This window comes from Ascaphus truei, unplaced genomic scaffold (genome assembly GCF_040206685.1).
Source record: "Ascaphus truei isolate aAscTru1 unplaced genomic scaffold, aAscTru1.hap1 HAP1_SCAFFOLD_284, whole genome shotgun sequence".
Taxonomy (NCBI): domain Eukaryota; kingdom Metazoa; phylum Chordata; class Amphibia; order Anura; family Ascaphidae; genus Ascaphus; species Ascaphus truei.
This window is the reverse complement of record NW_027455794.1, coordinates 242,785-258,701: the sequence shown is the minus strand read 5'-3', so window position 1 is coordinate 258,701 and position 15,917 is coordinate 242,785. Positions and strand designations below refer to the sequence as shown.

At 50.7% G+C, this 15,917-nt stretch overlaps 1 protein-coding gene across 2 annotated transcripts in view; it reads right to left on the bottom strand.

The window, feature by feature from the left end:
* LOC142482966 (uncharacterized) overlaps positions 1 to 15,917 on the bottom strand; it is a 187,620-nt gene that overhangs the window by 156,064 nt on the left and 15,639 nt on the right. For both annotated transcript variants that reach the window (XM_075583085.1, XM_075583084.1), the window contains exons 2-3: positions 13,874 to 13,959; positions 7,109 to 7,156 (exon numbers count right to left, since the gene is read on the bottom strand). In XM_075583085.1, the coding sequence (XP_075439200.1) occupies positions 7,109 to 7,156; positions 13,874 to 13,959 (134 nt within the window). The remainder of the gene's footprint in view (positions 1 to 7,108; positions 7,157 to 13,873; positions 13,960 to 15,917) is intronic.

Here is a 15,917-nt window from a genome sequence, read left to right as displayed (position 1 = left end):
TTATGGGGTTGGCACAGGCTAATCTCAGGGAGGCTCAGACCAAGCAGAAGACTTGGTATGACAGAATGCCCATAGCAGATCATTCATCCCAGTACAGCACTTACTTGTTCTGAAGCTCACTCGTCAGAACAAATTAATGGCTGCCTGGTCTGGACCGTACACGGTTCTCAGGAAGATGAATGAGTGCAACTACGTTGTACAGTTAGATGGAGATACAGGTAGAAATGAGACATATCAATATGCTTAAGGAGTATTTTTGACACTGAAGCCTGCCAAGTGCCTAGTGGGTATGGCAGAAGTGTTGTACCTAGGGCACAGAGTGGGTGGAGGGCACCTTAAGCCAGAACCAGTTAAGGTGGAAGCTATAGTGCAGTAGACAGTACGAAACACCAAAAAGCAGGTCATGGCTTTTTTAGGCGCGCAGGCTACTATAGGAGGTTCGTTCCCCAGTACAGTGCCATTGCTAAACCCCTGACTGACTTGACCCAGAAACGACTCCTGGTTCTGGTAGCCTGGTCGCCTGCCTGTAAAAAGACTTTCCAGGCTGAAAGGGTTAAAATAAAAGCCAGGGCCTCCATCTTGTCTGCTTGAACTTTTCCCTGCGTTAAATGGTATATTTTATTTATTTATAAAATATTGTACCAGGAAGTAATACATCGAGAATTACCTCTCGTTTTCAAGTATGTCCTGGGCACAGAGTTAAGACAAATAATATATGGTTACAAATACAGTTACATAAATGAGCAGGGTATACATTATATACAAGACATTGCGTGCACAGTTAAAGATAATATATATTATGGGCGTATGAAACAGTTACAGACCAGATTAAAGTGTGAGACAGCCTTAGATTTGAAAGAACTTAAACTGGTGGTGGATGTGAGAGTCTCTGGTAGGTTGTTCCAGTTTTGGGGTGCACGCTAAGAGAAGGAGGAACGTCCGGATACTTTGTTGAGCCTTGGGACCATTAACCGTCTTTTGGAGTCTGATCTCAGATAAGTGCTGCATGTGGTAGGGGTGAGGAGCTTTTCAGGTAGCTGTAAGCAGAGAAGCGACCTTCACATACGTAGGCCGTATTTCCCAGCTCATGCAAACTGTTTTCAGTTATAGTAGAACATAGCCAAAGCTACAGATAATGTTATGAGTGGAAAATTCCCAGCAAGGCTGTCATTTTAGTAATATGCTAATATTTTTACGCCTCCAATTAACACTTTATCTTCCTGTATAAATAGTATTGCTTTTCTGCAATAAAGTCGAGATGAAGAATCAGACTCAATTTCTGTATCTCTTTCTTCATTTCACAGACATTGAAGACAGCACTGGCCAGTGCTCCTATTCTGGCCGGTGCTCCTATTCTGGCCGGTGCTCCTATTCTGGCCGGTGCTCCTATTCTGGCCAGGGCTCCTATTCTGGCCGGTGCTCCTATTCTGGCCGGTGCTCCTATTCTGGCCGGTGCTCCTATTCTGGCCAGGGCTCCTATTCTGGCCGGTGCTCCTATTCTGGCCGGGGCTCCTATTCTGGCCAGGGCTCCTATTCTGGCCAGGGCTCCTATTCTGGCCAGGGCTCCTATTCTGGCCAGTGCTCCTATTCTGTCCGGTGCTCCTATTCTGGCCAGTGCTCCTATTCTGGCTGCACCAGACTATACTAAGAAGTTTTTCGTACAGACCGATGCCTCCGACTATGGTATCGGTGCTGTACTCGCCAGAGGGTGAGCATCATGTGGAATACTTGAGCAGGAAACTGAGATACATTGAGACACATGGCTCCGGCAAAATCTCCCCTTGGAAATGCGTGCACGACTCACCGCTAGGACTCCCGGTTTCAGCACAAACCAGAAAGGTAAATGGGGCATAGGGATGTGTTTTATCTTTGAAACAGTAAATGGGTCCCTAGTATAAGGGGGGGATGCCCAGTTAATGCCCTCATCACCCAGAACCTGGTATAGGGTTTCTGGGGGTACTCCAACCCTTCAGTGTGTGGGGATAAGGCCGGTGAAAATGAACCTGCACGCTTTTTCATTCTATTCTCCATAACCAAAGGACTTAGAAAAAATATGTGAAAGTGCATTTTATTCAAGTGTATAAAAGTACTTATGCTTGTGCACAGTATATGAGCTGGGACTTTCAGGGCCACGGTTCCGAGAGACCATGTGGCTACCAAGCTTGGTGCCATTAAGTCTGCTCGGGTCCGGACATGAAAGCCTCAGAGGTTGCCAAGGTGTGAAAGCCATTGTGTTATGCTCAAGTACTCACGTGCTGGGATGAATGGAAGTAATCGGACCACCATTTGCCCCAGACCAGACTGTGATGAGCCCAACTCAGCGGGTGGCTTCTGACTGACAAGTGGCAGAGGTGCCAGGTTGGCGCACGTCCTTGTCAGAATCCGAATCCACGCTTGCCCAGCTTAGACTAGCAGCGCTCCAATAGGCTGGTAGGATTCTTCCCACGCTCGGATTGGCTGCAGAATTTCATGAATGGACACTGAAATACTATAAGAAACCGTCAGCCAATCCGGACTTGAGATTCTCTGAGATTCTAAGCGCAAGAGCAATGGCAAATTTATAACGACCAAAAGATGCTCTTGGAGAAATAGCAGCGAGCCGGCTTCAAAAATTTCAAGGTGGAATATTTTCTAAGTCCTACTTTTCGGGGCCACGTTCTGAAAAGAGAACGTAGCGGTCGTGGCTAGGATTGCAAGCTGAAAAGAGTACCAGGACGTTTGGTACTCGCTCCCGGTCAAAGGATTTCGGCACCTCCAAATGAAAGAGACAGGTGGCGTGCAGAACTTCATGCCGATTTGACTTCCAGGACATTTCGGGCCAAGTACCTGTCAACCTAAGGACTTTGTTTTCTGTGCTATTTTACCTAGGAAAAAGTCTATTTATTTTAGCCCAGACCCCCAGTAAGTGTGTTTTATTCTGTATTTTGTCATCCACTGTGTTTGTTTTACTATCTTGTCTTGCTCAGTGAATGATCACGGTAAAAAGGTGTAAATACCTGGTTTCCCGTGACAATCCTTCTGGCAGGAGGTGCGGAGGTGCAGAGATGAAAGCTCCTTTTAATTGTTTAAGAGAGTTGAATTTACAGAGACCAAGTATTTATATGTCCTTGAGAAAGTCACATGTATGTGACGAAACGTGCGTTGGGACAACATTGCTGCACTTGGCATATTAGATGGTAAGCCAACACACACACGCGCACACACACACACAGTTACCTATCAGCTAGTCAAAGTTTGCTTGATTCAATTTGCGGACAGAAACCATAGCGGTTTGAGGCTGGAGCATTTCAGAGACACCCTCACATTCAGGCCCGACGCCCATTGGATCACTCTCACAGCTGTTAGTGTGGACGTCCTCCCCTTCCAGCAGGCATGTATGTCTTTATTTATATAGCATTATCTGTGTACATAGCGCATCACCGCAGTAATACACGTGACATAATAATTTAATAATAATGGGAATAAGACTTGAGACATAAAAGTAACATTAGGAAAAGGAGTCCCTTCCCCGAAGAGCTTACAGTCTAATTATGAAAGGAGTCATAATGAAGTGGAACTTCTTAGCGGTCACCTACAGTGTTTGATAGGAAAAATCCCTTATGTTGTGATGGAAATGCTTGACGGAAGTGACATCACACTACCGATGGGCGCGCACCAGCGCATGCACATACCTTCCAATTCCAGGCCGCACGGAGGTTGTAGGCAGCGCATGCGCAGAAGAGGAGGCTGCAGGTCGCACTATGCATGCGCAATACAGCCCTTCAACTCGGCAGGCTCCGAACGGCTGCCGTCCTCTGCAATGTGCCAAATATCTAGGCAGCACTTGCGCAGAAGAGGTTGTAAACACTATTAGCACAGCCAGCACCGTGTATGTGCACATGCACACTAATGGCGTAACTGGCGCCGAACGCGTTCGCAGGACACCAGATATCGGGGGCATCTTCCCTACTCAGCCGCCTGGACCCCTTCATATGCCTCACACCGAACTCGGGTGCACACGAGGCCCCCTACTGTCTGAATAATAAGGTCACACACACAGTTACTCACGCACATGCACACATGAAGAATTACCAGTTAGTATAAAGGGCAAATAGCTAAAACAGGGTGTGTGTGCTGTGCACGCGTGTTGAAAGTCAAACTTCTTTGGGTTTTGTCACTGTGTGACGGATCGGCCTGTAGACGAGGGCAGTAAGACGCAAAGACTGAGGGTGAACCTTAACTGGATTGGTTTACTAACCAATAGACAACTAAAAACATTGGGTACAATGTCCCTTTAAGCAAAATAAATCATAAACCAAAATCCTATTCCCGTTAGGGAAACTAACTAGACTTTGTTGTGGCCCTTTCTAACGGCGCTGGCCAACTAACCTGGTTCCCAGCCCAAAACACAAGAAACAGTACAATAGAAAATCTCATCCGAATTCCAGGGATTCCTTCACAGGTTCTCCGTGTCGCTCCTTCAGGAACCCCGGTTCTGGGGAACAATCTTTATCCGACCCCTGTGCAGTATGAAAAGGGAGTTAACCTCTTCACTCCCTTACATACTTCCCCCCTCAGAGTGCAGCCATTTAAACGTCCCCCATCCCCCCCCCTTCTAGGGAAACAGCTCGGCCTCACGGGGAGTTTTTTGGACTCCTTTTCTTTTTTTTCTCGACTTCCAATCTGGGTACACCATCCGGCCAGATCCATGGGGTTGGCTCTCCTTGGTGAGACTTCTTTCCCCAACCACCTTTTTATTCCAACCAGTCACTGTTTTTTCTCTTTGGTGCAATTACCGTGCTTTCTAGGCCTGCAGAACGGTATTTTGCACCTTCTCTTCTACATCACTCAATATACAGGAGCAGCGTATTCTACATCCATTTCCAGAGACCATCCTATCTTTTCAGCTTCATCAGATAAGGATTCTTCTGCTTTTGATTCTGCACTCATCCCTTTGTTTGTTGCCTGCTGGGTAGCTGACGGTTTAGCTAGTACTTGTTCATGCAGTTCAAACTTTGTAATCTCGTTTTGCAGTTGAGCAGTGCCCCCAGTTCTCACTTTACCCTTGTCCTCATGGGCATTAGTCTCTGTGGGATACAGATGCTTGGGCAAGGCCAATACCTTTTCCTGTAGTGGAGACACCTGTACTTTACTGGTTGACAGAGCCTCACTGTTTTAATTCTGTAACCTTTTTCTCCAACGTCATCTTTTCAGCCTACAAGGTTATACCCACTGACCGTAAAGTCTTTGCATACTCTTTACTCAGTCTTTCGAGCTCTTCTACTTCTAGGCTTTTCTCCCTTGTCAACATGTTAAGTTTATCTATGAGAGAATCTTGTTTCTTGCATACCTCTCGCGATACTGCTGATCCTCCATCATTACCTGGTGCTGGCTCTCAGCGTGCATCTTTCATTGCATTTAGGATCTCTGCCTTCACCACGACCAGGACCTCTGCCAATTCCTCCGGTAGGTTCCCATCAGCTTGCCTTTCCCTGGTTTTTCTCCTGGTCATCTTGTCGGAGATAGAGCAGCATCTCTGCACCTCTAGCTCTTGCTTCGGTTTCTGGACCTTCTCGTGTTCCCTTTCATACTGCTCTGCAAGAACACACTGGGTACGCAGATGCTCATTCCTGTAAGGACACACCTCTTCCGAGTGCCCTGGTCATCGCCCTCCATACATACTATGGGCATCTTGTCGTTGTGTCTCGCTGTCGCTGTGCAGCCTGGACTTCAGCAAAACATCAATTAAAACTTTTCAGTCACCTTTTTCTTCCAGAATCAGTACCTCGCGTAGGTCACCGTCTGAATTCGTTTTCCTGCTTCAGCGCAGATTCGCACTTTTTCTGCATATACTCCAATCACAGCTGGCAGTCCTATGCGGTGTGGCAGACTTTACTTCCAGGATTAGTACCGCTCGTGGGTCACTGTCTGTATGAATTTTTTTCCCCCACACACTTGGTGGTGCAGACTTCACCCCCAGAATCAGTACCTCTCGTGGGTCACCGTCTGCAGCCGTCTTGCTTTATCCAGTGCAGTGATCCTCTGCATGCGATTCTTCTGCCGAACTCTGGAGATGCTGCGTCCCACTTCAAACACCATATGTGACGGAGCGGCCTGTAGGCGAGGGAACTAAGACGCATAGACTGAGGGTGAACCTTAACTGGATTGGTTTACTAACCAATAGACAACTAAAAACATTGGGTACAATGTCCCTTTAAGCAAAATAAATCATAACCCAAAATCCTATTCCCATTAGGGAAACTAACTAGACTTTGTTGTGGCCCTTTCTAACGGTGCTGGCCAACTAACCTGGTTCCCAGCCCAAAACATATGAAACAGTACAATAAGAAAGTCTCTTATCTGAATTGCAGGGATTCCTTCATAAGGTCTCCGTGTCGCTCCTTCACTCCTTCAGGAACGCCGGTTCTGGGGAGCAATCTTTATCCTGGGTGTGATTCCCAGCTAGACCCCACAGGCCTGCTTCCTTCAGTCCAAGGGTCCATAACAACCAGGCTCTCTCCTGGCTGGGAGACATTTCACTTCCTCTCTCTCTCTCTCTCTCTGGAGGGACGCAGTCTCTCTGTCAGCTTCCTGCCTTTTATGACTGCTTAATCAGGAGTTCATTGTCCACACCTCCCTGTTCAGGTATGAAAACCGACACCCGTGCAGTCTGGAAAATGAGTTAACCTCTTCACTCCCTTACACAGACATTGTGTTTTTATTTTTTTATTAAAAACATCACTGAAAGGTTACCTGGTAATTTTAACTCTTTCAATCACCATCACAAATACAATTTATGTGACAAAACAGTGACAAAAGGCAAAGCATGGCACACACACTTTTTTTTGCATCAAAGCAGTAATAGGAGTCACCACTGTGGAGAACTCATGGATATGTTTGACTTTACTGGGCTCCATTTGTAAACATCTGTGGAAACTACGAATCCCAGGGACTGGACAGTGTTCTCACATACTCACCTCCTTCACACCCTCACCTCCCTCACCTCCCATAATTACGTCCCTCCCACCTGTCCTCACACACTACCTCCCTCCCACTACTCACTCACACACACACTTCCTTCCCGCCACTCCTCCCACACTCGCCACTCCTCCCACACACGCTTACTCACCTCTCTTTGCTTAATTCCACATCAGGTCTAAGAAGAAGGATCCCAAACCTTTGGGGAAGATACACGGAATGAGGTAAGACTGGGAACAGGATATGTGTCCCTCTACCGGTCACTGTCTCTTCTCCTCACACTGTCCCAATTCAGTCACATCTCTACACCTCCCGCAACTCTCACTAACACACAGACCCTCCCACAGTAACCTGTCCGCATCATTACCTGTCCCCATACAGTCACATCTCTGCACCTCTCACAGACCCTCCCACAGTAACCTGTCATCATTACCTGTCCCCATACAGTCACATCTCTGCACCTCTCACAGACCCTCCCACAGTAACCTGTCATCATTACCTGTCCCCACACAGTCACATCCCTGCACCTCTCACTAACACACAGACCCTCCCACAGTAACCTGTCCCCATACAGTCACATCTCTGCACCTCTCACTGACCCTGTGGTTAACTAATACCCTAAAGCTCGGCGCTGTGACCATTAAATGTGTTAAATACAAATATTATTAAATGTGATATGTGATATTATACCAAAACACTCCGTGCGTGATTGGTGATAGCTGCCGTGGGGTTCCTACCTAACAAATTACTGACAAATTTGTATTCAGACAATAAAAACACAATGCAAACAACCCGGCGCTAATGATAACAGTTACCCCCCCGTCCAATGTAATGTCCATAAAGATGTGAAAGTTCTCTTTGTATTGAAACGAGAATGAAGTGGTGAATCCGCTGCCGGTGTCTCAATGATTCTCCTACAGGTGAATAAAAAAGGAAAAAGAGACCATTGCGCAGCAACAAGCACCAAGTTCCCTCTTTAAGGACCTTAAAGTAATAAACTTACAAGAATAATGCTGTTATGTTCAGTTGAGAGAATCTGTGCTTTAACCAACGCTTTCTCCTAGACCTCACGAATCCCACGTGTTGTCAATCTTAGGTCAGCCCCTTCTCCTGGTATCCCACAGCTTGAAGCTCAATAGTATTCTCCGTGGATTCCCAGAAAGGAAATAACACAGGAGATAATGGTGCAGATTGCTAAAAACTTTAATAAAAATAAAAAACAGCCAAATGTTTACTTACATAAACTAGGCTGCTGTAGAACGACTGACAATGTGCCGTCCGCAGCTTGTAACAGGTAAGGGGTGAGGTACACTGAGCTGGAGGCGCTCTCACTGCTCACAGCTCCAAATGCAAACGCAATTCTCCGCGCAACTGACTGACGTCACACGATGGCGCTACCTCAACCCTCCTAGCCGACGGACACCTCAATCTCAACTCCTCCTTCCCCAAACGCGTTTCGTGACGCAAAAGTCGTCATTTCATCAGTGGTGTGGGGGAGTTCTAAGATACTAGTGGTATTTATACCATAGAGAGCGATATACACCCCTCTGGATAAAATCAATTAACTACAATAAAATGCACCTATACTTTACAGCATGAATACTGCCACTAGTGTTATGTGACAATCCTCTAGTGAGATAAAGCGATGTTATTGTAGTTATACTCACAATTGAACAATTAATCAACATAAGCAGTGTTCGACAAACCTATACATTTGCTCGCCCCGGGCGAATGGATTTAACATCGTGGCGAGCTCCTATGGGCCCAAGCAGCACACATGTGGTACTAGGTGGCGAGTAGATTTTTTTGTTCGGCGAGTAGATTTTTTGGTGATTTGTCGACCACTGAACATAAGTTTTACTCAATACATGTAAATTAATTCAGATTGACCAGTCTGCTGGGAACATAGACTGCTCAGTCCACCAAAAAGGAGGCCAAGTCGAATTCTATATTCAGACCATTGGGTGACAGAGTTCTCAAGGTATAGATCCAAAAGGTCTCCCTTTTGGATAAATTGTTGAGTCTGTCACCCCCCCTCCAATTGGCTTTAGGACACTCTATTCCCCTACAGACAAGTCCCTCCGGATTCTGATTGTGTTTTATTTTAAAGTGATTGGAGTCGTGTGACGTCAGTCAGTTGCGCGGAGAATTGCGTTTGCATTTGGAGCTGTGAGCAGTGAGAGCGCCTCCAGCTCAGTGTACCTCACCCCTCACCCGTCACAAGCTGCGGACGGCACATTGTCAGTCGTTCTACAGCAGCCTAGTTTATGTAAGTAAACATTTGGCTGTTTTTTATTTTTATTAAAGTTTTTAGCAATCTGCACCATTATCTCCTGTGTTATTTCCTTTCTGGGAATCCACGGGGAATACTATTGAGCATCAAGCTGTGGGATACCAGGAGAAGGGGCTGACCTAAGGCTGAGGCCCCGGTAAATCAGCTGCAACGCGCGCCCGCGAGATTGGCGGCGCGTGCAGCCGATTACCTGGTCTGCAGGAAGCTGCAGAGAGAGAGACCGGAGGGGGCGTGGCGGGGGCGCGGCCATGACGTCACCCGGCAGGTTCGCCCTCATTGGCTGAACCGCCGGGGGGCGTGCCTAGCCGCTCGACGCGAGTTCCTGCTCTCAATTCTATTGAGAGCAGGAGTAGCTCTCGCGCGAGCGCTGCGGCCCCCCCTCGCAGCGGGCCCGGCGCCATTGCGGGGAGGGCTCTCGTGCGCGCAGCGTCCGCCACAGCGGGGGCAAAGCCTTAGATTGACAACACGTGGGATTCGTGAGGTCTAGGAGAAAGCGTTGGTTAAAGCACAGATTCTCTCAACTGAACATAACAGCATTATTCTTGTAAGTTTATTACTTTAAGGTCCTTAAAGCGGGAACTTGGTGCTTGTTGCTGCACATTGGTCTCTTTTTCCTTTTTTATTCACCTGTAGGAGGATCATTGAGACACCGGCAGCGGATTCACCACTTCATTCTCGTTTGAATACAAAGAGAACTTTCACATCTTTATGGACATTACATTGGACGGGGGGGGGGGTAACTGTTATCATTAGCGCCGGGTTGTTTTGCATTGTGTTTTTATCTCACTGACCCTCCCACACCAATCTGTCCTCATCATTACCTGTCCCCATACAGTCACATCTCTGCACCTCTCACTGACCCTCCCACAGTAACCGGTCATCATTACCTGTCCCCATACAGTCACATCTCTGCACCTCTCACTGACCCTCCCACAGTAACCGGTCATCATTACCTGTCCCCATACAGTCACATCTCTGCACCTCTCACTGACCCTCCCACAGTAACCTGTCCGCATCATTACCTGTCCCCATACAGTCACATCTCTGCACCTCTCACTGACCCTCCCACAGTAACCTGTCCGCATCATTACCTGTCCCCATACAGTCACATCTCTGCACCTCCCACTAACACACTGACCCTCCCACAGTAACCTGTCCGCATCATTACCTGTCCCCATACAGTCACATCTCTGCACCTCCCACTAACACACTGACCCTCCCACAGTAACCTGTCCGCATCATTACCTGTCCCCATACAGTCATATCTCTGCACCTCTCACTAACACACTGACCCTCCCACAGTAACCTGTCCGCATCATTACCTGTCCCCATACAGTCACATCTCTGCACCTCTCACTGACCCTCCCACAGTAACCTGTCCGCATCATTACCTGTCCCCATACAGTCACATCTCTGCACCTCTCACTAACACACTGACCCTCCCACAGTAACCTGTCCGCATCATTACCTGTCCCCATACAGTCACATCTCTGCACCTCCCACTAACACACTGACCCTCCCACAGTAACCTGTCATCATTACCTGTCCCCATACAGTCACATCTCTGCACCTCTCACTAACACACTGACCCTCCCACAGTAACCTGTCCGCATCATTACCTGTCCCCATACAGTCACATCTCTGCACCTCTCACTAACACACTGACCCTCCCACAGTAACCTGTCCGCATCATTACCTGTCCCCATAGAGTCATATCTCTGCACCTCTCACTAACACACTGACCCTCCCACAGTAACCTGTCCGCATCATTACCTGTCCCCATACAGTCACATCTCTGCACCTCTCACTAACACACTGACCCTCCCACAGTAACCTGTCCCCATACAGTCACATCTCTGCACCTCTCACTAACACACTGACCCTCCCACAGTAACCTGTCATCATTATCTGTCCCCATACAGTCACATCTCTGCACCTCTCACTAACACACTGACCCTCCCACAGTAACCTGTCCCCATACAGTCACATCTCTGCACCTCTCACTAACACACTGACCCTCCCACAGTAACCGGTCATCATTACCTGTCCCCATACAGTCACATCTCTGCACCTCTCACTGACCCTCCCACAGTAACCGGTCCCCATACAGTCACATCTCTGCACCTCTCACTGACCCTCCCACAGTAACCGGTCATCATTACCTGTCCCCATACAGTCACATCTCTGCACCTCTCACTGACCCTCCCACAGTAACCTGTCCCCATACAGTAACATCTCTGCACCTCCCACTAACACACTGACCCTCACACAGTAACCGGTCATCATTACCTGTCCCCATACAGTCACATCTCTGCACCTCCCACTAACACACTGACCCTCCCACAGTAACCGGTCATCATTACCTGTCCCCATACAGTCACATCTCTGCACCTCTCACTAACACACTGACCCTCCCACAGTAACCTGTCCGCATCATTACCTGTCCCCATACAGTCACATCGCTGCACCTCTCACTAACACACTGACCCTCCCACAGTAACCTGTGCTCATCATTACCTGTCCCCATACAGTCACATCTCTGCACCTCTCACTAACACACTGACCCTCCCACAGTAACCTGTCCGCATCATTACCTGTCCCCATACAGTCACATCGCTGCACCTCTCACTAACACACTGACCCTCCCACACTAACCTGTCATCATTACCTGTCCCCATACAGTCACATCCCTGCACCTCTCACTAACACACTGACCCTCCCACAGTAACCTGTCCGCATCATTACCTGTCCCCATACAGTCACATCTCTGCACCTCTCACTAACACACTGACCCTCCCACAGTAACCTGTCCTCATTACCTGTCCCCATAGAGTCACATCTCTGCACCTCTCACTAACACACTGACCCTCCCACAGTAACCTGTCCGCATCATTACCTGTCCCCATACAGTCACATCGCTGCACCTCTCACTAACACACTGACCCTCCCACAGTAACCTGTGCTCATCATTACCTGTCCCCATACAGTCACATCTCTGCACCTCTCACTAACACACTGACCCTCCCACAGTAACCTGTCATCATTATCTGTCCCCATACAGTCACATCTCTGCACCTCTCACTAACACACTGACCCTCCCACAGTAACCTGTCCGCATCATTACCTGTCCCCATACAGTCACATCTCTGCACCTCTCACTAACACACTGACCCTCCCACAGTAACCTGTCCTCATTACCTGTCCCCATACAGTCACATCTCTGCACCTCCCACTAACACACTGACCCTCCCACAGTAACCGGTCATCATTACCTGTCCCCATACAGTCATATCTCTGCACCTCTCACTAACCCTCCCACAGTAACCTGTCATCATTACCTGTCCCCATACAGTCACATCTCTGCACCTCTCACTAACACACTGACCCTCCCACAGTAACCGGTCATCATTACCTGTCCCCATACAGTCACATCTCTGCACCTCTCACTAACACACTGACCCTCCCACAGTAACCTGTCCCCATACAGTCACATCTCTGCACCTCTCACTGACCCTCCCACAGTAACCTGTCCGCATCATTACCTGTCCCCATACAGTCACATCTCTGCACCTCCCACTAACACACTGACCCTCCCACAGTAACCGGTCATCATTACCTGTCCCCATACAGTCACATCTCTGCACCTCTCACTAACACACTGACCCTCCCACAGTAACCTGTGCTCATCATTACCTGTCCCCATACAGTCACATCTCTGCACCTCTCACTAACACACTGACCCTCCCACAGTAACCTGTGCTCATCATTACCTGTCCCCATACAGTCATATCTCTGCACCTCTCACTAACACACTGACCCTCCCACAGTAACCTGTCCGCATCATTACCTGTCCCCATACAGTCACATCTCTGCACCTCTCACTAACACACTGACCCTCCCACAGTAACCTGTCCGCATCATTACCTGTCCCCATACAGTCATATCTCTGCACCTCCCACTAACACACTGACCCTCCCACAGTAACCTGTGCTCATCATTACCTGTCCCCATACAGTCACATCTCTGCACCTCTCACTAACACACTGACCCTCCCACAGTAACCTGTCCCCATACAGTCACATCTCTGCACCTCTCACTGACCCTCCCACAGTAACCTGTCATCATTACCTGTCCCCATACAGTCACATCTCTGCACCTCTCACTAACACACTGACCCTCCCACAGTAACCTGTCCGCATCATTACCTGTCCCCATAGAGTCATATCTCTGCACCTCTCACTAACACACTGACCCTCCCACAGTAACCTGTCCGCATCATTACCTGTCCCCATACAGTCATATCTCTGCACCTCTCACTAACACACTGACCCTCCCACAGTAACCGGTCATCATTACCTGTCCCCATACAGTCACATCTCTGCACCTCTCACTAACACACTGACCCTCCCACAGTAACCTGTGCTCATCATTACCTGTCCCCATACAGTCACATCTCTGCACCTCTCACTAACACACTGACCCTCCCACAGTAACCTGTCCGCATCATTACCTGTCCCCATACAGTCACATCTCTGCACCTCTCACTAACACACTGACCCTCCCACAGTAACCTGTCATCATTACCTGTCCCCATACAGTCATATCTCTGCACCTCTCACTAACCGTGCACAAAAGTCCTGGAATGAAGGTCTCCAGGAGAAACCGTCCCTGCGAATCCGCAGTGTCTCCATCAAACCGTTATACCGGAGCTGTGAGAGAGTCACACTCACTGACTGTCCTGCTCACTTGTGGCCCTGTTTCGCGCTCTCGCCCTGTTCTCTCTCGTGGACCCGCTCTCTATCTCTACCGCAGGTCCGCTTTCTGTCCCTCCCGCAGCCCGGGGACCCGCTCTCTCACCGCCGCAGCCCGGGGACCCGCTCTCGCACCCTCGCTCCCGGGGACCCGCATCCTCGCTCCCGGGGGACCCGCACTCTCGCTCCCGGGGGACCTGCGCCCTAGCTTCCCGCGCCCTCGCTCCCGGGGGACCCGCACTCTCGCTCCCGGGGGACCCGCACCCTCGCTCCCGGGGGACCCGCACTCTCGCTCCCGGGGGACCCGCACCCTCGCTCCCGGGGGACCCGCACCCTCGCTCCCAGGGGACCCGCACCCTCGCTCCCAGGGGACCCGCACTCTCGCTCCCGGGGGACCCGCACCCTCGCTCCCGGGGGACCCGCACACTCGCTCCCGGGGGACCCGCACCCTCGCTCCCGGGGGACCCGCACCCTCGCTCCCGGGGGACCCGCACCCTCGCTCCCGGGGGACCCGCACCCTCGCTCCCGGGGGAACCCGCACCCTCGCTCACTTGGACCTGGCTAGGCTGAGTTACATTAACTGTACTGTATGTGTGACGGTGAGGGGGTAACCAGGCTCAATAATAAAGGTTAAGCCCACTTGGTTACCCCAGATCCATGTGTTGAGATCCTAGAGTGTCAGCTCTTGGACCCGACTGTCATACATGCAGAACTGTGACTTGTGTTTTTGCCTTTCCAGGGGTGCCAGCGAGCAGAGACTGCAGGGCTAGGAGTTTCAGGGTGCCAGCGAGCAGAGATTGCGGGGTTGGGAGTTTCAGGGTGCCAGCGAGCAGAGACTGCAGGGCTGGGAGTTTCAGGGTGCCAGCGAGCAGAGACTGTAGGGCTAGGAGTTTCAGGGTGCCAGCGAGCAGAGACTGCGGGGCTGGGAGTTTCAGGGTGCCAGCGAGCAGAGACTGCGGGGCTGGGAGTTTCAGGGTGCCAGCGAGCAGAGATTGCAGGGCTAGGAGTTTCAGGGTGCCAGCGAGCAGAGACTGCGGGGCTGGGAGTTTCAGGGTGCCAGCGAGCAGAGACTGCGGGGCTGGGAGTTTCAGGGTGCCAGCGAGCAGAGACTGCGGGGCTGGGAGTGTCAGGGTGCCAGCGAGCAGAGACTGCGGGGCTGGGAGTGTCAGGGTGCCAGCGAGCAGAGACTGCGGGGCTGGGAGTGTCAGGGTGCCAGCGAGCAGAGACTGCGGGGCTGGGAGTGTCAGGGTGCCAGCGAGCAGAGACTGCGGGGCTGGGAGTTTCAGGGTGCCAGCGAGCAGAGATTGCAGGGCTAGGAGTTTCAGGGTGCCAGCGAGCAGAGATTGCGGGGCTGGGAGTTTCAGGGTGCCAGCGAGCAGAGACTGCGGGGCTGGGAGTTTCAGGGTGCCAGCGAGCAGAGACTGCGGGGCTGGGAGTTTCAGGGTGCCAGCGAGCAGAGACTGCGGGGCTGGGAGTTTCAGGGTGCCAGCGAGCAGAGACTGCGGGGCTGGGAGTTTCAGGGTGCCAGCGAGCAGAGACTGCGGGGCTGGGAGTTTCAGGGTGCCAGCGAGCAGAGACTGCAGGGCTGGGAGTGTCAGGGTGCCAGCGAGCAGAGACTGCGGGGCTGGGAGTTTCAGGGTGCCAGCGAGCAGAGACTGCGGGGCTGGGAGTGTCAGGGTGCCAGCGAGCAGAGACTGCGGGACTGGGAGTGTCAGGGTGCCAGCGAGCAGAGACTGCGGGGCTGGGAGTTTCAGGGTGCCAGCGAGCAGAGACTGCGGGGCTGGGAGTGTCAGGGTGCCAGCGAGCAGAGACTGCGGGGCTGGGAGTTTCAGGGTGCCAGCGAGCAGAGACTGCGGGGCTGGGAGTTTCAGGGTGCCAGCGAGCAGAGACTGCGGGGCTGGGAGTGTCAGGGTGCC